This window comes from Thamnophis elegans, chromosome 15, assembly GCF_009769535.1.
Source record: "Thamnophis elegans isolate rThaEle1 chromosome 15, rThaEle1.pri, whole genome shotgun sequence".
Taxonomy (NCBI): domain Eukaryota; kingdom Metazoa; phylum Chordata; class Lepidosauria; order Squamata; family Colubridae; genus Thamnophis; species Thamnophis elegans.
In genome coordinates this window covers 29,103,762-29,130,307 of record NC_045555.1, presented here as the reverse complement: position 1 = coordinate 29,130,307, position 26,546 = coordinate 29,103,762, and the positions used below count along the sequence as shown (strand labels likewise).

The 26,546-nt window shown below is 37.8% G+C and overlaps 1 protein-coding gene across 1 annotated transcript in view; it reads right to left on the bottom strand.

Annotated features, from left to right (window-relative positions):
* Positions 1–26,546, bottom strand: part of CAMK2G (calcium/calmodulin dependent protein kinase II gamma) — a 191,774-nt gene that overhangs the window by 18,963 nt on the left and 146,265 nt on the right. The window contains 3 exon segments of the mRNA XM_032231649.1: positions 767–811; positions 2,074–2,142; positions 17,465–17,505. Of these exon segments, the coding sequence (XP_032087540.1) occupies positions 767–811; positions 2,074–2,142; positions 17,465–17,505 (155 nt within the window).

The window sequence follows — 26,546 nt, the reverse complement described above, 5'->3', positions numbered from 1 at the left end:
AATGGACATTTGGTAACTTTCAGTCATTTGATGCAGTATTACTCTAAATACTATCTTGAAATTCCACAACTAATTTTTTATTATCCCTTTCCTCATTACACTGGCCTCTCAACATCTCCAAGCCACAGTATTGTTTAAATTACAGATAAATTATGGAGTGTTTTCTGTAATCTTAGATTTTGATTTCTTTTAAAAAAAGCTACCACAAGCTACTACAAGCTATTACTATAAATATGGGATAACTCTCAGGCTCAAATGGAACAAAGTTCACAATTAAAAGAAAGCTTACAATAATAAAAGAAAACATGGTCAGGAAGAGAAGTTATATTGAAACTGCATATGATGAGAAACACCTTACCTAATTTGTAATTTGTAGGAAAAGTTGTATTTTGCATCACTTTTGTGATACGCATCAGAATGCAGTATAAGAAAATGTTCAATAAGTTTTGTATTTGTTTGTGTTATATTTTCTGTATCAAAAACGACAAGGAGAAATCTCTGAATGAAATGTTCAAATCATCCATAAATATAGGTATATTTAAAAATAAAATGGATTTTTTGAATGTCAGCTATCTAATAAATGAAGTAAGGCAGTTAGGCAGCATAGGGCTCAGGGAAAACTTGATGAACATCTCTTCTAGCAGGTTTATACAAGTTATTAAGTATGACTTTGGCCGATGTAAATCCTATATAACACATGCAACTTCAAAGGATAAGGAAGAGGCCAGTTTGGAATTACGGAGGTCTTTTGTGAACTTCACCTTACCTTTATGCCATCATTAGCATTGTGGACAACCGTAGTTTGTGGTTCCTAATTGAAAGAGGATAGAAATAAAGAATCAGATTCTAGTTCAAAGCATGTTTCCTTCTCTGTGCAGTATCTGTTGGGAAAGCAAAATAACAAACAAGAACAAAGCAAAGATTTCTATCTTGAGGATGGTATGAGCGGATAACAGATATACACAGACCACTCCCTGGGAGAACCCAAAAATTCTTCAAAAAGACCCACTAACACCTACATTTTCTAGGAGACAAAGCCACATGTATTTCTCCATATTCTAAAAATCTATACATTTTATCTGAAAGCTCATTACAGCTACCAAGAAAAAAGTTTGGGCAAAGTGTTGTAATTCATTAAATAAAAGAAAATGTCCACTTAAAATTTTGCTCAGAATAAAGAGGCACAACATGTGGCTTTGTCTCCATCTCTTCCCCACAGAGCTTTCTGGCATTATTTCTCTCTCTACAGGGACATTCATAATTTCCCAAGCAATGGGCAACAAAGGCACCCATATATGCTACAGCAGAGAACTACACAGAAAATAGGCAAAATCTCACGTCAGATTCAAATGGAGTTGCCAAGATGGGATGACTTCAAGGCAAAGAGAAGACAGCTAAGTAACTTAAAAGCAACTCTTTTAAAGCCAGTGCATTATGGGACACACTGTGTGTGTGTGGGAAATCAAATTATGAAATATCCCAAGAGGGGAAAAAGCATTACAGAGAATGAAAAGCAACTATCCAGTCTCTAAGAATCCTACTAACTTCTTACACTGGCCCTCATTCCTAATTATTATGGAGAGGCTTGTCCTTATCCAGTTTTGTTCCCCTGGGACCCTCGGGTGCCCCCTCGTCAGCAGTATGACTCGGGGCCATAATGCTCTCACGTTTCCCCATCAGACCCTGCATAAAGCTATCACTCAATTTTTAAGGACAACCAGCAGAAGGGCCTTTCCACTGCCTTACGGAATGGGTGGCCCTCGGCAAGAGTGTTAGTGGGGAGTAGCGAAAAACTCTGTGCAAATCAGATCACAGAAGAGTTTTCCATTCCTTCCTTCCTTGGAGACTGGATACTGATGGTCACTCTGCTTCCGCCTTCTTCGGTCTGGCCAAGCTGCAGGACCCACGTACAGACACCGAGCACTTTGTACCTCCAACTGGCAAGGAAGTTGGGATAATGGTTGGGCGTGCAGACAGAACTAAGCCAAAACAAAAGAGCAACACAGGCAGCATTCTGGCCAAGGGGAAGGACCAAAAATGAAACAAGGAGAAAGAAACGGTTGGGAAAGATACCATGGACATCTGCACTGGGGGCGTTTCTTTTGCTGGGCTTACTACACTGGCTTTGTTGTTGGTCTGTGGCTAAGACAGAAAAACAGATGGTTTAGTTTTAGCTCTGCCCCCCTTGGGCAGTAATCATAACAGCATGACATTGATTGCTAAAAATCAGTTCAGTCCCTTCCCAAATCAACCCTAGGAGAGAAGAGAGCTGGAGGACGACAACAAGCACAACTTTATTTATCACCTCCCACAGATCATGCCAGAAAGTTAGACAGGATGGGGAATAGGAAGGAGCAGGAGATGGAAAATGACGGTTGGCTCAAAGTCTATGGAGGAAAATGAGTGCCCCAGGCAGACTTAAATCAAACAATGGGTGAAGGAATTAAGAAAAAGGAACATATTTAGATGAAGCGCAGTCAGCTGGGCAGATCCAGATGTGCACTTTGTAAGAAGTTAGCAAGTGAGCCAAGGCACCTTCAGGTTCACCTGCAAGACTTAATACCGAAAAAGGAGATTTCATTGCTCAGCGGAAAGTTACAGAACAAATTTGCATTGCACCAGCCTATAACCAGCCCGAAAGCCTGTTGCATTCAGTAGAACTAAGTGGTTCTAGCCCCATCGAGGGCTGGACTACAGGAATCACAAACATCTCCTTACAATACCTATAATAAATGCATGACAAAATAACACCCTCTAAGTAAAATGTAATGGGCAAAAAAGCATCGTGCTCTTTTGGGGGGACTGGGATGTGTGTGCTGTGACAGAATCAAGGTTCTTCCAGATCTTCTTCTTTGCAACTGTACATTTCAAGAGGTACCAAGGCCAACTCCCCACTGTAAAGCTTTTCAAATACAGTGACATAAAAAACAATATTGTTATGAATTTCTCAAATATTTAAGAGCAGTGCTATGAATAGTAATAATGTAAAACAGAAAAAACAATGCCCTCTACAGTTAGTCCTCACTTAAACACCCATCATTAGAATCAGAATTTTCACCCCGGAGGAAACAGTCATTAGGCGAAACGGCATGCGGCCATACTGCTTAACAACACCAGTTCCTCATTGGAGCTGTTGGTGAGGCATTAATGCCTGCTTCTCCTTCCCTGCACAAACTGATGGCTCCATCCTGTTTGCCTCTTCCCTTCCCCAAATGAGGTTCTCCCGCTTTGCCTTGCTTGCCTCTGCTTCAACTCCCCCACTTATCTCCCTCCCCCCACCATCTCTGCCCTTTTGGCTGCCCTGCACTCCACTACTAAAAGCAAGGAAGGACCCCAGCCAGGCGTGCTTCAGCAGGACCAGAGGAAGAAGACAGTGAAGGTTGGCAGGGGGAAGGGGCCCATGGCTGAAGATTAAACGAGTGGGGGCAGTTGCACAATCAGGCGGGCAACCAAGCACCAGCATTTTGATTTGACAGCACTACAATGGCCACAGCCTCAAGGACTAGTCGTAATTAACATTTGTTCAACACTGTCATAATTTTGAATGGTCTCTAAGCAAATGATTGTTAAGCAAGAACTACCTATAGAAAATAAACACATTTGTTGCTGCAGTATTACGAAAGGAACAGGGAGGACAGAGGATGCATGGGACCTGACCTCTCAAATCTGCAACCTTTCCAAATACCTGCCTCCCCTTGAAGAACCAAACCTAGAAAATGCTAATGAGGTTAATCAGGAGTAGTGATGATATTGGATTGGCCCTGATCTGTAGAAATGCCAGTTTGTTGACCAAATGCTCCATCCAACAATTTGCTGGTTCTGTTCACATCTTCTGTATTTTTTAAAAAAATTGTGTTGCATGTTGTTACTTCTCTCTTCATCACAAAATCCAGTCCTACTACTATAGCCTGTTGTTATTGCAATTGCTGCTACTTTAATGGACGTACATAACAATGACAGGGCTTAGGAAGAATATAAAGTGCAATAGTGTGCATGTGTGTGTGCTTGAATAAGTTTACAAATTTGTGCTATTTTTAAATATTGATATCTTTGTATACTTTTTTACCATTATCACCTATTTTGGAATGCATCACAACTTCTCAAAAAGTATGCTCTACCACCTGTGGACTTGATCACAACCTATTCTGAGTACAAGCTCCCAAAGACCAGGGACTGGGTATGATCTGAGACCTTAAGCCGTTCCTTGACCCAGTCATCCTGGACTACTCTATCCATTAAAATCCATTGTTACATTGATAATGTTTTTATAATTTGCTTTGATTACAGCTTTAATATATTTAATGTATTTCAAATATTTGGAGGGGAGAGTTAGCACAACGGGACTGAACAAAACTATTTTTTCCCTGCAAGTTATATTAACATCTACTGATCATGCAACAATCTATTAACTGATGTAGATGATTTACTGATACGGGTCACTTTTTCAGGTCTTCGATGTAACAAAAGATTTGATTGGACATTGACTACAAATAGTTGCATTCAGCTTCTTGTGAAAATATTCCTTGCAACTCTGCTGAAATGGTAAATGATAATGCATCAGTTGTCTCTGAAATGTCTGTAGAAATGTATGTTAGCAAACTTCATTATGTTAATAGTATTTTTAATAGTTTGTTTCATAAACTCTAAGTTCTAGCTTTGTTTCACAGGATACACAAATTAAAATCTAATTATTAAAAGCAAATGCCAGATTTATTTTCCCTGTAACATTAACCGTGAATAGGGATGATTTCCATAGAAATTCATTTATCACCTTTAGAAGATGTGGCATCACAATGTGTCAGAATCCCTGGCACAGATATAAAAAGGAGATCCATTTTTTTTTTTTGCCTGCATTCGGGAAAACCTTCAAAATGTGGAAGGGTCTGGAGAGATGTAGGAGAGAATGAGCCCCGTGGAAGGTTTTCATATGATAAGTGAGCTACATTGCATACCTCCAGTGGTGGGTTCCTCTCCCCGTCGCTATCGGTATGCTACTCACAGGGCCGGGCATCCTATTCGTGCACGCGCACTGTGCACGCATGCACACTCCACCGCCCTTGTGACACCCAGCTGCTTGTTGGAGGTTGCGCAGGCGCCACACACTGTGCATGTGTGCGCAATTGGCTGATTGCTTTAAAAACAGGTATAGAATGAGGATGGGCAAGTGGGCCAAACCGGCCACCATACCGGTATGCTGTCAGCTGCTTCCGGCTACTACAGGTACAGCCATACCAGGCCGTACCGGCCGGAACCCACCACTGCATACCTCCAAACTGATCTGAAAGGGAATCTTTCTATACAGAATGAATGAAGGAACAAATGTGTCTATGAACACAGGCATCCTATATCACTTTATGCCCCCCTATCCAAAATAAAATTCTGCAATCTAACCCAGCATCCCTTGCTTAGCTAGAAGGCTGCCTCTTCCTTCTCTAATCTCAATAAAGTAGCACCCTCCATTTCTTGGCTTAGAGAGTATTGGAAAATAAATGTAAAAAGAAAAAAAATCAAGGTAAGCTTGGGTGTTTAAAAAGCATGACTGCATGCAAAACAGTCTCTATTCTGCATTGATCCCACCATATCTAAAAAATAGTGAGTCCAGATGAGAGATGCTAGAATGGCAAGGAGCTTGAAAGAAAAATTTACAAGGAATGATTGGAAATGTTGGGTACCTAATGGGTATGTTTACCTGGGAAAATCTTACTGTCTTTGCACCATTTCAAGCATTGTGGATTTCTACATGAATGTGAGCTCTGCTATGTCTAAAGCAGTCAAACACTTGGCCCACGAGCCGGATGAGTCACACACTGGCCAATATGTCATGTGATGCTGCCATGACGATGTGAGTTTGACACCACTGGTCTAGAGCATTTTCCTCCTCATAAACCTGCATGAACTGAAATGTGAGATCTAATTAAGTTTTAACATTAGGTAATAGTATTGAACATTAGTAAACAAAGATGGTATGAATGCTTTCATTAGTACCACAATCAAATCACATAAAATATTTATATATTGCTTAGAGCAGAAATGGGGCAGGCAGACATCTATCTGTCTTTGAAGCAACTATCAGATAACCATTTTAACGGCAGCAGACAAGAAATCAACCTCAGGGTGAGTAACAGATTTTGGTAGTCTTTGACTTACAGCCATTCATTTAGTGAAGTTTGAAGTTAAGACAGCACTGAAAAGTGACTTATGACTGCTGCATTATCCCCATGTCATGTGATCAAAATTCAGGCGCTTGGCAACTGGAACATTTATGATGGCTGCAGTGTCCTGGGGTCCAAATGGTCATCTTTTGTGACCTTCTGACAAACAAAGTCAATGAGGAAACCAGATTTGTTTTAACAATCATGTTATTAACTTAACAACCGCAGAGATTCACTTAATGGTGGCAGGAAAGGTAATAAAATGGGGCGAAACTCATTTAACGACCAGGTTGCTTAGCAACAGAAATGTTGGGCTCAATTCTGGTTGCAAGTCAAAGACTACCGATACAGCAATTGATCATAAACATGAATGCTAGGCAGTAATGCCAACAGCATAGGGCCAGAAAAGATTCCCCTATCATTATAAGGAGAGAAAGTCTGAGAATCCATTTAGCATTCTCATCCTATTGATATTTTTACCATTGGGCACAAAACTGATGCCTGATTCAGTGGTGGGTTCCTCTCCCCGTTGCTACCGGTATGCTGCGCATGGGGCTGGGCATCCTGGTCATACAGGCATGCTGCACACACATGCGCACTCCACTGCTCCTGCAACACCCAGCTGCTTGTCAGAGGTCGCGCAGGCGCCGCAAGCTGTGCGTGCATGCACAATTGGCCGGTTGCTTTAAAAACAGGTATGGAATGCAGGCGGGTGAGTTGGCCAAATGAGCAACTGTACTGGTATGGTGGCCACTGATCCCAGTTATTATTGGTATGGCCATACCGGGCCATACCCAGCGGAACCCACCACTGGCCTGATTGCTGTATATCCTACTCTTGTGAAATATATGTAATTTACAAGACTGTATCCTTAATTCAAACCTCCTGGTAGAAAGTAATAGCTGCCGAAAGATCAACGTCTTTAAGACGTTTCTGGCTGTAAGATGATTTTTTTTAAGTACCGAGAAGTTCCTATTTAGGAAACCTATAAGCAAGAAGATTAAAGGTAACTATTCATATCCTATTTAAACTGCAACCTGCTGGTTTATTGCATAGTAACTGTGACTCTAGCAACAGATCTCTAGATGATTTGCAATAGATTGGCAAATTATTCTGTCACCCAAACATTTAACAGGAAAAAGTAGGTTTCAACTTACCCCAAATATGTAATGAACAGCTCATCAAAACTTTTTGAGTGTGCCTGTCAAAATGGCTATGAATTCTATGCATTCCTGGTACTCAGAATAAATTCCTGGACATAGAATTCTTTTCATCTAAATACATGCCCTTTGTGCCTTCAAGGTTTTAGTTGAAACACAAAGTAGACAGTGAAAGTGTGAAATGGGATCATCTCTGTGTGAAGCTAGTAGAACATCTTAATTAATTTTAATGTCTAAGCATCTTAATCCCTTAAAGCATGCAATGCTCAGTTGCATCAAGTCATAAAGGTCTCCCAAATACACTTTATTGGTGAGCTGTCACTAAAAGATTAAAAATATGGCCAGGATTCCATCTGAACAACTCAACTGTTATAGCTGATGCCACTACGACTCACTGCTATCAGATGGAATAAATCTTATAAAATGTGATAGAAGATACTTTTGTGGGGTCCTTGGTGCTCTCTGAGCTTGGTTGTTTTCTTGCAGACATTTCATAATAAAACTAGATAGCATGGTGCAAGATATTGTGCACAATGCAACTTACTTTTGATGGCTGTATTTCTACCAAGATTGTACTGTCACTGTCAAAAATTGTGAGTGTCACCAATATTTATGTCATTTGTTCTCAATTCCTCTGTCATATTAGAAAGATCTGGTAGGAAAGGATAGAACAGTCTGCCTTGTCAGGTATGTTTATCATGGGCAGTTTCTAATATTTAGTTTAGTTAGATTTAGTTAGTGCCAATAAAAGGAACATAAAATATGCTGCTCATATTCTCTGTCAGGCATTTAGCAAAACAAGCCATTAAGTACCCTTCCATGACAAAGAAAAGGCAGATGAATGCAGTTCAGGATAGCACTGCCTCTCTTTAAACAGATGGAGAGTAAATGCTCTGTATTTCATCCAGCCTTGGGCTAGTAATTTGCCTATAATGAACACATAAAGCCTTCAAATCTTGTCCTGAAATGCCATGTCATAGGCTGTTCAATTAGAATCCCCTGTCTGATATAGAAAATTATCTGCTAAAATTGTTAGCTTTGTTGTATGTGGCTTAGTCACAGGCTTATGAGATGGGAGGCTATATAAATCAGATAAACAAAAAAATAAAAAGACTCAGTCCCTGAAAGAAAAAGTTGCCCAGAGTCCATCCACTTGTTTCTAACTACAAGTTACAAATATGGTTAGTAATCTTTTTTTTTTAAAGGAGTAGAATCCTCCGAAAGGAACCCACATGCGGTCCTGGAATTCTTTTATGAATAAATTACATAGATAGACAAGAGTTGGGCCAAGGAGTAAGAAGGGTACAGCAAATAATCTCTTTGCCAACTATCCGATAGCACCACCTTATCATAACTTTGATGCGCATTTTGGAGCCACTGATTGAGATTCAGCCTTCTAGGTTTGGAGAACAATCTAGATATTCTACTGGTGATGCGGCTGTAGGACAAACGTTAAAACCAAAGCTGCTCTAGTCCCTTGGAAAGTGACCCCTAAGAGGTGAAGGATGAAAAATAAGATTTCAAGTTTTTGCTTATAACCTTGATGAAAGGTAAGTGTGCATGCTCAAAGAGCTCGTTCAGCCATATAAATCTTGAAATAAAAACAGCAACCAGCTTCTCCCTTTGCTAGTTGCATTTGTTACAGGCTACACTGGACTCTGGAAGGACTACTGTGGCTTGATTTTGTGACCATATTTCTTGATCACTTAGTGACTGCATTACTCATGGCCACACCTAGGCATTACAAACTGACAAAAGCCAGCAAGTGCGGTAGTGTTAAATAGTTAAGATGGGACTCACAATACAATACTAGGGAAAGGGATGCAACCAAAATTTAAACTTTGATAGCATTTCTAAAATTATTAGTTTTACTCAAGGCTCATAAAAATTGTTAGCCTGAAAATCGGCTACCAGACCCTTTCTTAATGAGTTTGCATTCTTAATGACAGAGTTTTCATTTTGAACTTTATGATACTAGTTCCTTTAAAACAATGTGTTTTCATTCTTGAATTCACCTTTAACCATATTTTTTTTCTATTCTGATGTTGAGAGTGAGAAAAATTATTAGCACTTCTTACAGTAAAGACATCAAATATTTTAGGAACTGAGAATCATTCTCAAGGGCTGAATCTCTAAAGTAAAGACCAATTAGGAATTATAATACTGTCCCCTGTCTTGCCTTTGTGCAAGGAGGGTGTTTAGTTAAATGCTAACCCCACATGTCATTTATGCTTCAACATCAGGTATTGTGTCATATCAGACATATCTGACATTTCTAATATATCAGAAAGGTGCATAAGAAAAAAGAGAGATTAAAATAATCACACAAGATCACAAAAAAAAAATCTTTATCAATAAAAGGTACTTTGCTTTGCCGTCACTAAGTAATGGGTGATAAATACAGACTGAGAATGATTTTCTCTTGAAATAGTCCACTGTTGGATGTGGCTTGCTTTTAAAATACCTGCTATCTTGCAAGGATCCAAAATACTCAGATAATACAAAGCAACAATGTTGATTTCATCCAAATTGAGCCTCAAAGAGGCAAGGGCTTTAGCATCAAAAATGACATAGAATAAAAGATGTGTCTCTTCACATCTGATTGTATTACGTATCCAACACATCCCAGGGAAAATACACATTCATATGAAGAAAAAATGAATGGGAAGAATGATGGACTTTGATTAATGCCAACTAAAGTTTGCATTAATGCCAACCTTATAATTTTGAAATTTGATGGGAAAGAAGAAGAAGAAGAAGAGAGATATGAGAATGGTTGAATTCCACGAGATGTTTGTTTAAAATTCTTGGAAGAGTAGTGGATGATAGCTGTGAACTTCCAATAGTGTTACACCCACATACCAGAAAAGACTGTTCAAACTGGAGCAGGGCAATTTACCAATAAGGATGTTTCAAGTAGCACTGCCCATTACAGCATTTCTGCAACAAAACAACCTTGACACCAAAGAGCAGGCAGAGTAATAGCATGTGGGAGACTGTTTCTTGCTCAGTACCCACTTTTTGTGGGAACATGAGCTTTTGGAAGTGCAAGATGTCTCTCCATTCAACCAACCGCCTCCCCTTGCCCAAACATGCTATGTGAGGTGATGAGCACAAGCTGGACGTGCATGGCATGAGAATGGTGGTTAAACAGGATTACAGGCAGTTTATGGGAGGAGCTCACCATCAAATGCACGCTGGAGCTTGACTTCCTTTTCTGGACACACCATTGAAAGGAGGAAAGAGAAGGAAAGAAGAGATGAGAAGAGAAGCAAAGAAAATGTTGGCACTTATGCATCAGCAGAGCCCTGCTGCCAATCATGTTCCTTTAAGAAAGGAACCAAATGCCACAAATATGAGCTCATGACAGTCAGCAGTTATATTATAGTATTAGAAACCCGGATATAAAAAATTCCAAGCATAGCAAAATGGCAAATGATGTAGCCAGTGTGACACAGGAGAGGCTGAAATCAGAGGGCCATTGGTTTTCAAATTGTGTCCAATTGTTGGGAGGGTTGTTTACCAACAAATTATTAAGATGATACAATGTCTATCAAAAAGTATTTTATTCAATATCTACCTATAAAAATGTTTTTATTGTATTGATTCATGAACACTAATATTTGACCTAAGGAATTTTGAATCTTCTACATTCAAGTAACTAGTTCCTGACAGGTATATAGCAATCATGTATCATCTCACTCAAATGAGGTAGGCTTGATTATTGGAATGAGCGAGAAGGTATCTGTGGTGACAATTATGAGTTTGTTTTATAATTCCAAGATAAATGCAAACCTATACACAGATCTTGAAAGCACATGAGACCATGTGAAAAAGATCCATTCAGCATTTTACATTTAGCCACTACTCTATAAAATAGTTCTTACTAATTTTAACTAATTTTATTAACCAGTTAGCTGAGGTGTGCAGGAAACACACCACTGTAGTAATGGGGAACTTCAACTATCTGGAAACCAGCTGGGAAACAAACCCTGCAGTGAGTAGGATATTGAATAAGTTTCTGGTGTGCGTAGTTGACAACTTTGTCAGCTAGCAGGTGGAGGTGGGAACTAGAGGGTCAGCTGTATTGGACTTAAACCTAACTAACATAGATGAAATGACTGAGGGAGCAGATGTTGGAAAGGAACTTTGGAGGAAAGTGAGTGTGTCATATTAGAATTAATTATAAAGCAAGCACTGACAACTGAATGAAATCAGACTAATGAGAGCTGACTTCAACAAAGACAAATATTAGGAAGGATTCCATGGATGGAAATCCTAGAAGGAAAAACAGATCAGGATGCATGGGAAACTCTGGAGAAAAATACCAAAAGCCTCTAAAAAAACCCAATACCCCAGAGAAAGAAAAATAAGAGATACCAGATGAGACCAGCATGATTGCACAAAGAGCTCTCTGACAAACTGAGGGGCAAGAAGGACAAGTATAAAAAATGGAAACAGAAATGTAACTAAAACAGAATGCCAGCAAACAAGAAGTAGAAGCTCTGCTCCTCAGAAGAAGATCCAAGCGGAACTAAGGAGAAACTTCCTGATAGTGAGAACAATTACAATGAAACAGCTTGCCTCTCAGAGTTGTGGGTGCTGCGTTGCAGGAAATCTTCAAGAAAAGATTGAACAACGATTTGTCTGGGCTTCTGCCTTGGGTAGAGAGTTAGACTAGAAGACCTCCAAGGTCCCTTCCAGCCCTATGATTCTATCACTCCATTTTCTGTAATACTTGTATAGAAAGACAAATACTTATGAAAGAGAATTGCAAACAGGGGCCAGACAGGACTGATCAGATGACATATATGCCAACAAGGAGGTACTGGGTATGAATGGAAAGTAGATGGAATAGAGATCTCATTTGATAAAACTAGATTTTATGAGCTTCTCTGTTCCTGCGTTTCTTGTCCTGTGTGAGAAATCAAGGAGAAAAATAGGAGAAATACCAAGATGGCAGAGGAAAAAGAAAGATTATTCATTAAGAACTGTGTAGAGACATAAATTATTCTACAATGAAGCAATGATGAGGGGGATGATGTTTTCTTCCCTAAATCTGTCCTGTGCCATATTATAATTGACTTCAGGAGGAAGAGAGATGTACATTTACCATTGTACATAAATGGCGAGGAGGTGGAGAAGGTTGGTAGTTTTAAATTTCTGGACATTTATATCTCAGAGGACCTCTCATGGACCATGAAGGCTAACATGTTTGTGAAGAAGGCACAGAAGAGGCTATACTTCCTGAGAATGCTAAGGAAGATAAATCTACCTCAGCATCTACTTCTGTCCTACTATCCCAGCACTATTGAAAGTGTCCTGACATATGGCATTCTTACATGGTACGGGAGCAGTTCTGCAGCAGACAAAAAAGCTCTACAGAGAATCATTAAAACTGCCCAGAATATCACCGGGCACCAGCTACCAGCCCTGGATGACATCTTCGCATCTTGCTGTTTGAAGAAGTTGCATGACATTCTCAGAGACTCTTCCCATCGTGCTTACAATCTTTTTAGACTGTTGCCTTCTGGCAGAAGATACAGAACAATTAAAACTAGGACCACACTGTCTTCTGAATAGCTTTTATCCCACAGATAATTGCACTCAACAATGAACTAAAGGGCCACCATCAGTGAGCTATTGGACAGCACTACTTGGTCTGTTGTGTGGATGCTTGGGTGGTTTAGGGGCGGGGAATTGGTTTGGGTGTGTTTGAGGATTGTTATGTGTGTTGGGCCTGGTCTCTGGGTGTTATGTGAATTTCGTTGTATGTGTAAACTGGGCATATATGTACAATGACAATAAAGTAAAGATTAATTCAAGATCCAAGTTATGGTTTAGCCCATTGACCCAAATCATACCACTTTTCTCTTCCTTTTTCAGAATCTACTAATACTTATTCCTGCAACAACTTCCCAATTTTGCTTAGAAGAAATCCTGTTATATACCTATTTGCACCTCCATTTCCTACCACATAATCTGAGATAACTTCCTTTCCCTGTTGCACCACATTAAGCCTTCTAGAGCAAAGTAGGAGAAACATACTCACCTACAGACCCCTAGAGATAAAATCTTGGCAGTGATAATTCTTATTTGAATAATGTTCTCCATTATGTTATCCTCTTTTAAGAGCTATTGTACATGAAGACATTTTAAATTTCACACATACATTAACAATTGTACTTCTAGATAACTGTAACTTCTTTTTGCTGACACTTTGCCTTTGGTACCACGATATCTTCAGTGTTTTTATTCCATGTTGATTATAAGCATAATCTTTTGAAGCTTCCAAGCAGCCTTTTAATTTTTGCAAAGATTTGCAATTGCATTTAGAGTTATGTTGAGTACAAGATAAATGTGCTTTTTTCATTACTGGAAGGCATGCAGTATGGCTTTTATGTGCCAAAAGCTTAGACAGCTTTGGGAATACAAAGTTATTTTACTGGAATTTCAATCTGAAGTTTATCAGAAAGTATTACAAATACAATGCATAAACTTTAAGTGCTTTTGGGTAAACAAACAAGACTCCTGTTAACATGCAGGCACTTAAGTTTGTCCTATTTCACTTGCAGTATTTTCTCTTGGGAATGTACTGCATTAGAATTAGATCGTTTTTTCAGGAGCTCTGAGCAGCACACACCATTGGCTACATTAAATATCACACTCCGTGAACTAAATTTCAAGAAGAAATGATGAGAAATATGTATTTGCTGCAAGAGAAAATGTTTTTTTCTGATCTGAATTGGAATTTGGCTAAAGTACTAATGTTTTGGACTGCTGCATAAATTATTAAATAAAGAAAACTAGGTTAATAAAAAAATACAATCAAATAATGCCTTTTCTAATAAAATGGACATTAATAATACATGATTTGGTATGTTGGGAATTTTGTAGTGATCAATTCCCAGAGGTCAGTAACGTCAGTAACGTTTTGCAAGCCATGAGGGGGAAAGCCATAATTTCCTCAGGGGGCATCTTATTCCAAAGGAAGTGAGTTCTCCCAACACCAGGCTTCCCTTTTCCATTAAATCTCACAATGGAAGTGGAGCTGGCGGTCCAGGTCAAATGGGCAAAAATACTGGGGAAACTCAGTGTCTTAGACAAGTCCAAGTCACAAAAGGCATTTAAGAAACGACTAATTATAAAATCTGGATTTAAACTACAAAAGGTTACAGATAAAGAACAATTATTCCACTTATCCTCAGATGGCTTAAATACGTAATTCTATTACAGTCACAGTTATCTGTCAGCAAGTAGCAATAAATTATGAAATCTGACAATTTGCGCTAAAAAGATATAAAAATCTTGCAGGGGGTTTATTTGTATTTTATTGAAAGGTTACAGGCAAACTAACAGACTCCACTGAAGTGACTGGGGTTCAGGACAATATGGAAGACAAACATTTAGAGTTGGAATTCAACCACCACATAATGTCTGTATCATCATTAGCCAGGAGTTCTAGGAGAGCCCATCCCTTTGATTAATTTTAGGGCCAAATATGTTTTGAGGTTTCAAACTGGTCAGAACAAGTAACAACATTCCTCTTAGCTTGAACATATTAAGATGAGCTTAGCTCAGAAATATTAGAGTAACTGAGTAATATGGAAGAAAACAAGAAGCAATGGTGGACTACCTCAGCCTATATTTCTTATTATATCATGAGGATCTAGGAAGGGCAAAATCCTTGAAAGTGAAGGACCATCAAGATGGACAAGAACCCATCAATTGCGCATCATTGTTGCCTGAATATTCTGGCAAGGCGCTTGAGGCCCGTTTTCTTTCTTTTTTAAAAAAATGAAGACTTTAGCGAAAGCAAAGCTGAGATAGGGAAAAAGAAAAACCCTCTTCTGTCTTGCTTACATAAATGGGCTGTGAATGGGATCAGGAGGAACATTATGAGTTCTCCACATGGAGAAGAAAAGGCTACGTCCACTTTGTCACTGAGGTCCCAAAGGTGCTTTTCAAAAGGCAAACCAAAAGTCAAACATTTTGAAAAGCACCTTTGAACACTCATGACCTGGACGATCGAGAATCTCTACAGACATTTGTCACTGAGGATTACACCGAGTATAAATTCTCTCTTAGTTATTTTTTCCAATGACCTTCAGCTCACCCTTCTTTAAGCATATTCTCTCTGATCCAGTTCTAAAAAGCATCCAAAGAGAATCAGACAAACAATGGAAACAAACCCCCACAACTTCTTAAGTGAGGGCAGTCAATGGGGAAGTGGTTTTAGAGTAATCTATCTTGTTAATTTAGGAATTTTGAGAACAGCAGAGACATTCTTCCTCCCCCCAACCGCAAAATTATGACATGTAGAATATCAGGCGCATCATTTTTTTGCTAAAACAATTAACAAAGAACCATAGTGTGGTTCATATTTAATGCCTAAAGAAATATTTATAATGAGTGGGATATTGAAAAAACAACAATAACGCAGTAAGTAGAAGTGCTAATACCCATTCTCTAATGTTCTACTGAACACACGAGGCAGGAACAGGATAGTCCTTTTTAACTTTACCCATGTTTAATGTTAAAGGAGTCCTTGTATTCTGTACAGAGATCTCCTTCATGCAATAGTGAAGCCTGGTTACCTGATTATTATTATTAAATACATATTAAATATATTGTTTAGCTGTCTTAGTTTACACTATGTATACACGGGGGTGGGGGGGGCAGGAAAATTAGAGAACACCGACATGGGAATTCAGCTTGCATGGTTTAATTCTTTCTGTGCTCTCTGTGAATATGTGGAATGGAAAATAGGCAAACGTTTTAGTGGTCTTTAATAGAACATAGCAAAATAAATAAATGCAGCAATGGATTTTAATGGGGAACTGCTAGTTTCTATTACTATGACTGGGAAATAATGTTAATTCAATGATGTGCAATTCCTATTTTTAAATAAATGCAACTTTAATATATATATATATATATATATATATATATATATATATATATATATATATATATATATATATATATTGTGCAGCTAAACAAAATAGTTCACAGAAGATGTAATATTCACAGAATAGTGGATAAGATGCAAGAATCAGGACTATACTTTGTTTCCTTGCTTGAGGACCATTAGTTTCCCCAAACATAAAAGAACCAACAATATTATCAAAGAATATAATTTGATTTGAAAGCAGTTTTCAGGGATAAGGTAAAGGTTCCCCTCGCACAAATGTGCTAGTCATTCCTGATTCTAGGGGCGGTGCTCATCTCTGTTTCGAAGAGCCAGCACTGTCCAAAGACATCTCTGTGGCCGACATGACTATACGCTGAAGGCACATAGAACACTGTTACCTTCCCACCAAAGTGGTTCCTATTTTTCTATTTGCATTTTTACCATCTTTCGACACTGCTAGGTCAGCAGAAGCTGGGACAAGTAATGGGAGTTCACTCCATTTCACGGCACTAGGGATTCGAACCACCGAACTGCCAACCTTTCTGATCGACAAGCTCAGCGTCTTAACCACTGAGCCGCCGTATCCCTTTTTCAGGGATGTGAAACTCATATATAAAATAAGAAACTAATTATTCCATTAAATATAGGTAATATGGTAAACATAATTTCCTAAAAGATAGATAAATACCCATTGGAAAAGGAAACAGAAATAATAATCAAGTGTGAAATCTTTGGTAAAACAGCTCTGAAATCCATTAATGTACATTGCTTTATTAATCCAATGTTATAGATCTCTTGCTCTCATTTTATTTTCACACAGAAATGCAGGGCATCTGTAGCATGCAAATAATTATATATTTATTTAAAGAAGCAATGACCACTTTCAGATACTTAACCATACCCTGCAAATTTACTAAAATGTTTTTGATAACACAATATGGAATTGTGGGCCTAAGAATTTTCCAGAGATAGTTCTTTTCTGCATAGCTCAATATTACAGTAGTTGTCATACTTGCTGAAACAGTTGGAAGAAAGCCCTATATTAAGTCTTGAGCCTTAATGGCTTGGTCAACCATCAATTTCGTTGCCGCACTCATATGGTCAAATTGCAGATGTGATCTTAGCAGAAGCTGTGCATAGCCATTATCTGGCATATGAATCACTTAGGCTGGCCAAGGATGCAGATTTCTATGAAAGGGACTGGAAAAGAAAGGGATGCTCCCAATTTTAAAACCTACCTTTACTCCATCTGACTTTTTGTTCAGTAAGCTCTTGGCAGCTGCAAATAGAATTGAGAAAAGCAAGTGAACCACATTTTAACATTATTTCTCTTTCCCTTAAAGCAAGTCAATATAAAAAACCAAGCTAGATTTATTTTAGGCTCTTATTTGCTCAAAACAATAAAATCTGCATGAACAATAGCTTTACCAATATCCAAACCTTACATCACAATCATATTTTTTTCAAAGGAACTGGACAAAAGAGAAATCTTCAGAGCTCTTGAGAGGTTCATATCTTTGCTTTCATTATTTACTGCCTCTATCCCTTTCAGTAGCCAAAGCTATTAGCAAAGAAGCAATAAAAACCAACTCTTAAATTGACATGCAGAAGAATTATCCCTTGAATCAGTGTTTCATATGACAAATGTTATTCTATAAAATCACAAAAAAAGCTTTTTTTTACATTTTAATGCCAAGTTATCATTGTTACGTGCAGTGATTATTAAGGTGTTTTGATTTCCTCCTGCACATAGACATGACAATTGGCAAATATGATATTCTTGTAAGAAATATAGCATGTGAAGTGGCCCATCCCTTACCTACAAAATGTAGAATAAAAAAACTAAAAAATAAATCTGGGTACTTTACAATGAAAAATCCAACTGTACGCTAAAATCCAATATAGGATAACGTTAGGGAAAACATGATTGCTGCTAATCTGGGCAGAGGTCAGATTGGCAGTTGTCCAGAGGGAAAATTCAAAAGAGACCACTTATCAGATGAAGTTTACATGTTTCATTTGGAGAAGAGCAAGTTACTTTGCTTTTCATATAATTAGCTTGCAAAGGCAAAGACAGAATACACATAAAACCAGAACATGAATGCATAACAGAGAGACACCCAAAGAGCTTGACAGCACTAAGACCTATCCATGCCAATTACAATTTTCAAATATGCCTTTTGAAACAAATTTTGTGTTGCAGCTCTTTGATTTCTCAAGTCACTCAACACAGAAACATTTGCGCACAACTAGTTCTTGTAGTTCATACTACAGAAATCACATACTGTGGTTGGGAGAGGATTTTTAATGTCTGGATAGTATAAATTAGTTAACAGTTTAATGCCCTTTGAAAACTGTTCACATCCACCCAATGATGAATCGATTTAATCAGGAACAGCATATTTTGAATAATGATATCTACACTACCCTTACAAAAATTAGGAAACTTTGTCATGTAAAGAACATATTTTATGTTTTTAAAAATAAAACCACTAATCCAAGTGCTTAAAAGACCAAGAGTTTTAGTACTCTAATTCCCAGGGAAGATGTTCCAAGCTTCAAAACACTCTAAAACTGGGGCTTTGTTTCATGGAGATCATTCACTGAAATGACAAATAAAGTTTGGGATTGTGAGTTCTATCCCAATACCTTTTTTAGAACATAAAGGCAGCATAAGAACCTAATGACATCCAAGGATCTTTGTGGCTCCAGAACATTACTCTATACATTATTTGGTCTTCACCATACAGTGAAGAATAAATCTTAAATGCTGGGCCAACGCGCCATATGTTTGGCCTTAAACAAGCCAGCAGCTGATTGAGGCATAATAAAAGGGTACATTTAAAAAAATTAAGTACCACATGTATTTAATACAAAGTACAAGATTCACATTTATTTTGTAGCCTTACAAATGTTTAAAACCCAAGACCAGACAGATGATGATACTAATAAGAAAAATATGTACAGAATACATTAGCTGGATTTGGTTTCCTGTTCACTAAATATGGAATCTAAGGCCTCAATCTGAAATTTTGATAGATAACATATTTCTGTCCTGGGTGTCATTTAAAAGCAAGCAACATTAAAATTACATTTTATTCATTTATACACTATCCATTTCCAAAGGCCCTGTGCAGCTAATTACCAAGATCAATTTAAAATAAAAGGCAACTCCTTCAAAAATAATAAGCAAATCCACTCATACTATGAATAAAATTGACAATATCAACTATGTAAACTCATGTGCCTGCGAGGATCCAATTTGATTCACAACATGCCCTTCTCCTGTGCTTGATGGAACAACCAAGCCTTAACTGCTTTTAATTGTTTTTCTTTTTTTAATGAGGCACATTTTTAAAACATGTAAGTGCAAGAATTCAAAGGGGAGAAATGGATATCCCTTCTCTTTTACATAATTCTATTGCACAAAAATCTTTCACATGTGAAGAAGGCATGCTGGTTCATGTATGTTTCCATACCACGGGATAAAATTCAGGGTAGCAGTTAAGAGCTCTGAGAAATTAAGGCAAGATGTAATAAAAAGACACTGTTGCATTCATCCAGCAGGAAACCAATTTATGTTTAAGCTTCTGTAATTAAACCCTAATCCATTCCACGTCTGGAATTCCTATTCTGTAGTTTTATTTGCAGCATAAGGAAAATATCAAAGTTATTTACAGGAGGCTGGTTCCGGTAAATTCAGTGACATTTTTGGCAGAAAAAGAGAAGTCTTAGTCTACCTATTCCAGCTCTAATATGGTTATCATATGAAAATGAAAACTACCTCATGTAGTTAATCATATTAAAAAAGAAAATTTGAGAAAGGATGAAAAGGAATCCCTCTCTGGAGCTTTCAGACTTTGCCTCAGTTTTGCCTCTATTAGACATGATGTCATTGTGTAATTGAGACAACAGGATGGTCACTGAAAACCAATCCCACCTGGATACAGACTGTTCACACTGTAAAGCAAATAGCTTACGAATACCTCACAATAGCAAGAACATCGAGAAATGCAATGTTCTTTATTGAAATTGATGTAATTACTGTGGGAGAATAGGCCTTCTGAATAGTGACATAAAACTCAAAGCTGGTTTCATAGAAGCCCAATGTTGCCCCTTTTCTGCCAAAGGAATCAAGGTCAAGGAAGGTGTACTCCTGCCAGGCAGTTTCCTTCTGGCCCTGTCAAAAATTAAACTATTAGCATTGCTCTAGAGCAGGGCTGTCAAACTCCCAGCCCACAGGCCAGATGTGTCACGCGTCGGCCACGCCCAGTTGACATCCCTGATCTAGATCCTCTGATTCTACCCCAGGATTAACATTATTTTTCCTAAAAATATTAATCAATTAAGATCAGTTAAACTACAAGCATTTAGAGGGAGGTCAATAATAGATTATGTGGTCAAATCTCTGTTAAGGTAACTGGAAATCTAACATAGGTATTATGGGAATAGGAAATGTTTAGACATTGAAAGGAGAATTAGTGGAAGTTATCCATTCAGCTACTGTCAGTGTCAAGAGTTGATATAGTAGAAAGAAAGCCCCAAGGAGCTTGATAATGAGAGCACCTTGAAATTGACCCATATTCTGCTTTCATAAATGGCCTGCAGTTCTTTGCCTCCACATCCAGAAGCTGTATAATTTAATTCCTCCTTAACCTTTGCATACATAGCAGACTGAGAAAGCAGTGGTAAAATTTAAATTTTGTTACTACCAGTTCTGTGGGCGTGGTAGGGGAAGGACCCTGCAAAATCCCTATTCCCACCCCACTCTGGGGCCAGCCAGAGGTGGTATTTGCCGGTTCTCCAAACTACTCAAAATTTCTGCTACCGGTTCTCCAGAACCTGTCAGAACCTGCTGAATTTCACCCCTGTGGGAAAGGCTGATATATATTAATCTACAAAAGAGTCCCCCACCAAAAAAAGAGCAAAGATACATTTTGCACGAAGTTTGGACTTTTAGATAACACACTGTTATCCAAAAGATAAAACTTGGATCCCTACAATTAAGCACCCCACAAGAACACAAAACTTCCTGGGAATACTTGGAAGACAAAACGCACAGAGAATGCTATACTCAGCACAAGACGACAACAAACAAGTTGCAAAAAGGTTTTCCAGAGAATGTAGCATTCTATATCCACACTCTGCAGATTCTCAATATGGGGACATACCACCATCCAATTCTAACTTACGTCTTACCTGTAAACATGTGTGTTTGAGAAGCCTTTGGAAATTAAGTATTAAAAAGCATACTCACAATATTTATTGTGCAATTATAGCCTGCCTTTGATATAGGACAACCATTTTTGAACCGAGTTGTGTACAGTCTTTTAATAGCAAAGATGATGGATCACAAAAGAAAGCTTACAGAAATTATGTGTGGCCTACTTGGGTTTTAGACCTAAAGATGGTATACATGGAGACTTCCCCATGTTTTAACAGCAACCTTATACAGTAGGCTAGGGTAGGGTGAGAACGATGAAGCTCAAATGGTTACTTGAATCTGACTTTTCCTTAGTTATTATTCCATCTTGATTTTAGTTTTCTATTTTTAGTATTGACCTAAATGACTTGCATAACCTGCACTGAAATTTCTACATGGAAATGAACTTGCAATTGTGAAGGTACTACAGATAGTTCCTGACTTAAAATAGTAATCGGGGCTGGAAATCGAGTTGCAAATTGTTATGGTCATAAGTTGAAGCACCCCTCACATGAACTGAAGTAATTTTCTGGCCTTTTTCACAGTGGCCATTAAGCGAATGTGGCAGTTGTCAAATGCAGTGGTCAGTAATCCAACAGTATAATCACTGAACGAACCCATATATTTGAATGGCCATTTTTTGCCATAAATCAGGAAAACACATAGCAAATTGAAACCATGTGACCATGGAATGCTCCAATGGGTCCTAAAGCTGATATGCAGTCATGTGACTGCAATGGGGAGATGATATAAGATAGTCACTGGTGCTTTCTGTAGTCATCATTGTAAAATGACTGATTGCGAAGGCTATCTATATATCTAAAAAAGTCAGTGGCCATAAAGAATTTGGGAGCATTCTAATTTTTAAGCCTAGCTAAAGCTTAAATGTGAATTTACAGATTCTGACTATACAGTAAACTTACAACTACTCCTGCCTTCCTTCTAAAGTCAACAAAAATGATCCATTCTGCAGTTGAAGTCCTTTTCTAAAATTCTACATTAACTAGGAATAATTTCTCTGTTCCCAATAGTATGTATTACTTAAATGCTTTTACACACATTTCTTCCTATTATTAGTCTGAACTATTTAAATAATTGATTATGGATTATGAAATATGTATGTGTACCTATACCTCCAGATTCTAAAAACTAGTCCTGGAGAAAGTTGTTTGAAGCAAGTGGAATCATCCATTAGCATTTAAATATTTCATAAGTAGTCCTTAGAGGGGTTTTATACCTCACTATAATTCCTGTTTAATTTATGAGAAATTACCAATTAGTCCAGTGTCTTTACATCAAAGGCAGGCAACACTGATTCTGCTACTTTTCAAGGAAAATCCCTTGCAAGAAAAGTCATCTGGAAAATAAGTGTTTCCACTGATTATTATATATGGGCTCTCCTCGTGTATCCAATCACAGGTTTCAAATATGGCACAAAAGTGAAGAGATGCTCACTTTGGCTTCAAGCAATTTTCTCCCAGTCTAGTTTTGATATCAAAAAGTTAAATTAGGCTGGAAAAGAAAGTGCTCAGTGTGGAGAAGAAGAGAGTTTCTCCTCACACCAATCTATATATTCCCTTCCATTTAAAAAAATTCCATTTCTCATAAAAAAGAAAGTTTGCCTCTAGCCACATATAAATTGTAGATGCCTGCTCACACATCTAATTTGGCTGGATAAAAGTGACTCATTTTAATGCAGTGGATAGTGATTGCATTTTAAACTAATGTGGTTTTTAAAGAATGTTCTATAATTGGTGTATATCTGATAGGATAAAGCTCTTTCTCCAACTAATTAAATTTTGAAGATTCCAACATTAACTTTGAGAACCTACCGGCAAACCTAGTAACTGCTTTTGATGAATACCAGGACTGGTTTTGTTCCTGCAGATTCTGGACATGCATTATTTACTAAACCAAATTGTCCTACTCCTACAGTCTGCAGCAGGGAAATTCCACAATACATCCAAAATCTGCAATATATATTCAAATATATTGCATGAATTCATATATATTGCATGAAATGTCACACATGTATGTGCACCCAGGCAGAAGCATACAGATTAAGTTAATAAGTAGGAAGAAAATAAACTGAGATGTGAGGGTTTTCTATTCTAAGGGGCCTTATCTGATAAGCAAGGGGATCATGGGAAACCTTGCATGCATTCAATAGTTCAAGGAACACATTTTTCAGAGTTCTAACACCTGTAGGTCCACAGAGAAATCCTAGGGAAGTTGGCTCAGGTCTGGCTCTGAAGTCATTAGAAAATACTCTGAAACTTGTCAAATGAGCAGTCCACATTGTATGCTTCCCATCCAAGCAACATTCAGGCTATGGACATATTTATTTGTCTTTTGTTTAGCTGAAGAGGAATTAGCAATAGGAAGCTTTTTCCAAATTTGGGGTTAATGCTTCTTCCAGCACACTATCATTTCCTGCTGGGGAGAGGGGATTTAATAGAGGACAAGAGAGGATTTAACAGATATTTTCCATTCTTAAATGATAACAATTTTGGAAGCACAAGACCAATGTTCTTTATTGGATAAAAAAGTTAAGTGTCTTTGCCAGTACAAGAAAGCTTGTCCCACTGTTTTTTATCCTTTATTCCCCAAATTTAAACCTACAGCCAAATATGGATACAAATGTGATGCATAATATTGAATCCTACTGTATGTCACTGCTTATCCCCAATCCACATGAAAAAATAGCAGCTAATCTTATGCTATCCTCCTATACAATGTTAGAAGTTATTTTAAAAAAATCAGAATTTGCTAACAGGTTGATATCCTACTATGACATTGGTGATTGTAGGAGCCATATCAACTTTCAAAAATGTACTGACACTATGACAATCCCTGTCTCCAAATGTCTTATGTCAATTCACAGCAAAACAGGGTTAACTACCCAACATGCACTTTGTTAGTAGGTTCAAACTCAATGTACTTATGATTCTTGGTTAGATGGATACCTTAATGCATGCCCTTTTCTCAGCCAACAAGCATGGATGGTGTGTCTCACTAGGTGCACAAATACTATCATGCTGGTTTTCACTGGCAGTGGAATTGATCAAGGGTGGGCAAGTGTGTGGTTCTAAGATCAGGCACTCAGGAGATATGACTCATGCCACATACCTTGCTCAGCCAGGCCGGCAGCACTCATGGCGGCCGAAGCAGGGGCGGAGCTCTGCCTGCCAACTGATTGGACACAATCATTCAGTGGGAGGAGCCATAATAAAGCAATAAAGGCTCATTAGCATGGTGCAAGTAAATTAGTTTTAAAAGAAATGTGGGAAAAAAAGAAAGGAAAGAAGAGGGGAAACACAATATTATAAAAAAGATAATATTATTCCCTTTTAAATGTGAAGAAAAAACCACAGGAGCCGGCACAAAGGGTTGGACATCAGGAAGTTGAGAAAGCTGCAGGTTTTAGATGTAAACAGTGTTTATGAAACAGACTTTCAGTTATAGAGTTTTATGTCAACAAAATCAAAGACGAAAGTATTAGCTGCAGAACAGAAGACTAGAATGTCTATTTTAAAATCACAAAAGGGATTGAATGATGCTATGTACACCGGTTGCAACAGGTCATGTTACTAAATTAAAAAATAATTAGAGAAATAAAGGCAAATAAACATTAGAATGATCAGTCAACAAGTTGGCTTGATTTATGAACAGCAGCTTCAGCCACTGTGTATTAAGTGAAGAAACATTAATAAGGAAATCAGTATTTGTTAAGAAGAATGAAGTGCTGTCCTGATATTGAACTAGTTTACTAAAGTGCTTTTTAACCTTTTGCTATCTAGAAAAAGACAGGTATTCGGCTTAGGATTATTTATTACCCTCTAGTCTGAAAAGCACTCACAGACATTCAAAAGTTTCTGATGATTATTGATTCAGAACTGTAATTGTCAGAGAAATAGCAAATAAGTCAAAGCCTGCAATCCGTTAAATTATTCAGAAGATTTCAAAGCCGAAGAGGAAAATGTGTAATTGTACCTCACCAGTTAGAAAAAATGGTGAGTTAGAGTAATGGAACTATTTTAGTATCTTAGTAATGCTACAGGACCACTAATCTAAAATAATAATAAAAATATAATAAAGGATATAGCAAAGAGATCAATAGGCAGGCTATTATATTATACTGAATCGTTCATTTCCATAAGTAAGGCACTTCACCTGTGCTTGCTCCTTTCCAAAGCTGTGTACCGTAGATAACACTGGTCTACAAGGAGAAAGCCTCAGAAACGAGTAGCTTAATTTTACCAGAATTTAGTCACTAATAAAAGAAAATTAAATCCTGAATATTAATTGGCTCCAGTTTCAAAATTGCATCAAAATAATACAAAATTACGAGGGGGATGTGTGATTATGCTCCTAACTTTTCTGCAAAATGTGATATAGTAATGAGAATGGTGCCACAGCAATCATTATAAATTTATCTTTTTATTGATACCAATAATCTTGGTAGAATCTCTCCCCATGCTCATCACCCAGTGCTTCATAGTTCAAAGTCTAAATGTGAGTGTAAGAAGTGAATTTTCAGTGACATGTTTGCACCAAGTGGTTTATAGGAGCAAATTTTCCATGTGTTTCTCAGTCATCTGCCTTGCTGTTCTCAAAGTGAAGATAAATTTATACACTTCTGTGTATGCTCAGTGAAGTAGTGGCATCCTGCAGCACTTTGAGAGATGTGCTTTGCGTGCAATGGCACTTACTCTGTGTAATAGCTTCCCCTGAAGATCTAGATGACCTTCAACTGCTGGTCTCTAAAAACCTGACATTTTGCTAAGGCATTCAAGCTGGATTGTTACTGAAGTCCAGTATAGGTACTGTGACTGAGGATAATGTATAAACTGCCTCAGCTTTTATACTGTGTGCTGTAAACACAGTAATTTCATTTTAATGTATGCCGATTGGTGTACATTTGAAGTGACAATAAAGCTATTCTATTCTATTCTACTCTTATTCTATTCTATGCATTTACTATGTTTCTATCTGTATACTATGTTCTATTTGTATATTATTATGTTTTCATTAGATATTTATGCTGCTTTTATCATCTCCATTTCTTGGCCGAGGGAGCCAGTGTTGTCTGAAAACATTTCTGTGGTCATATGGCC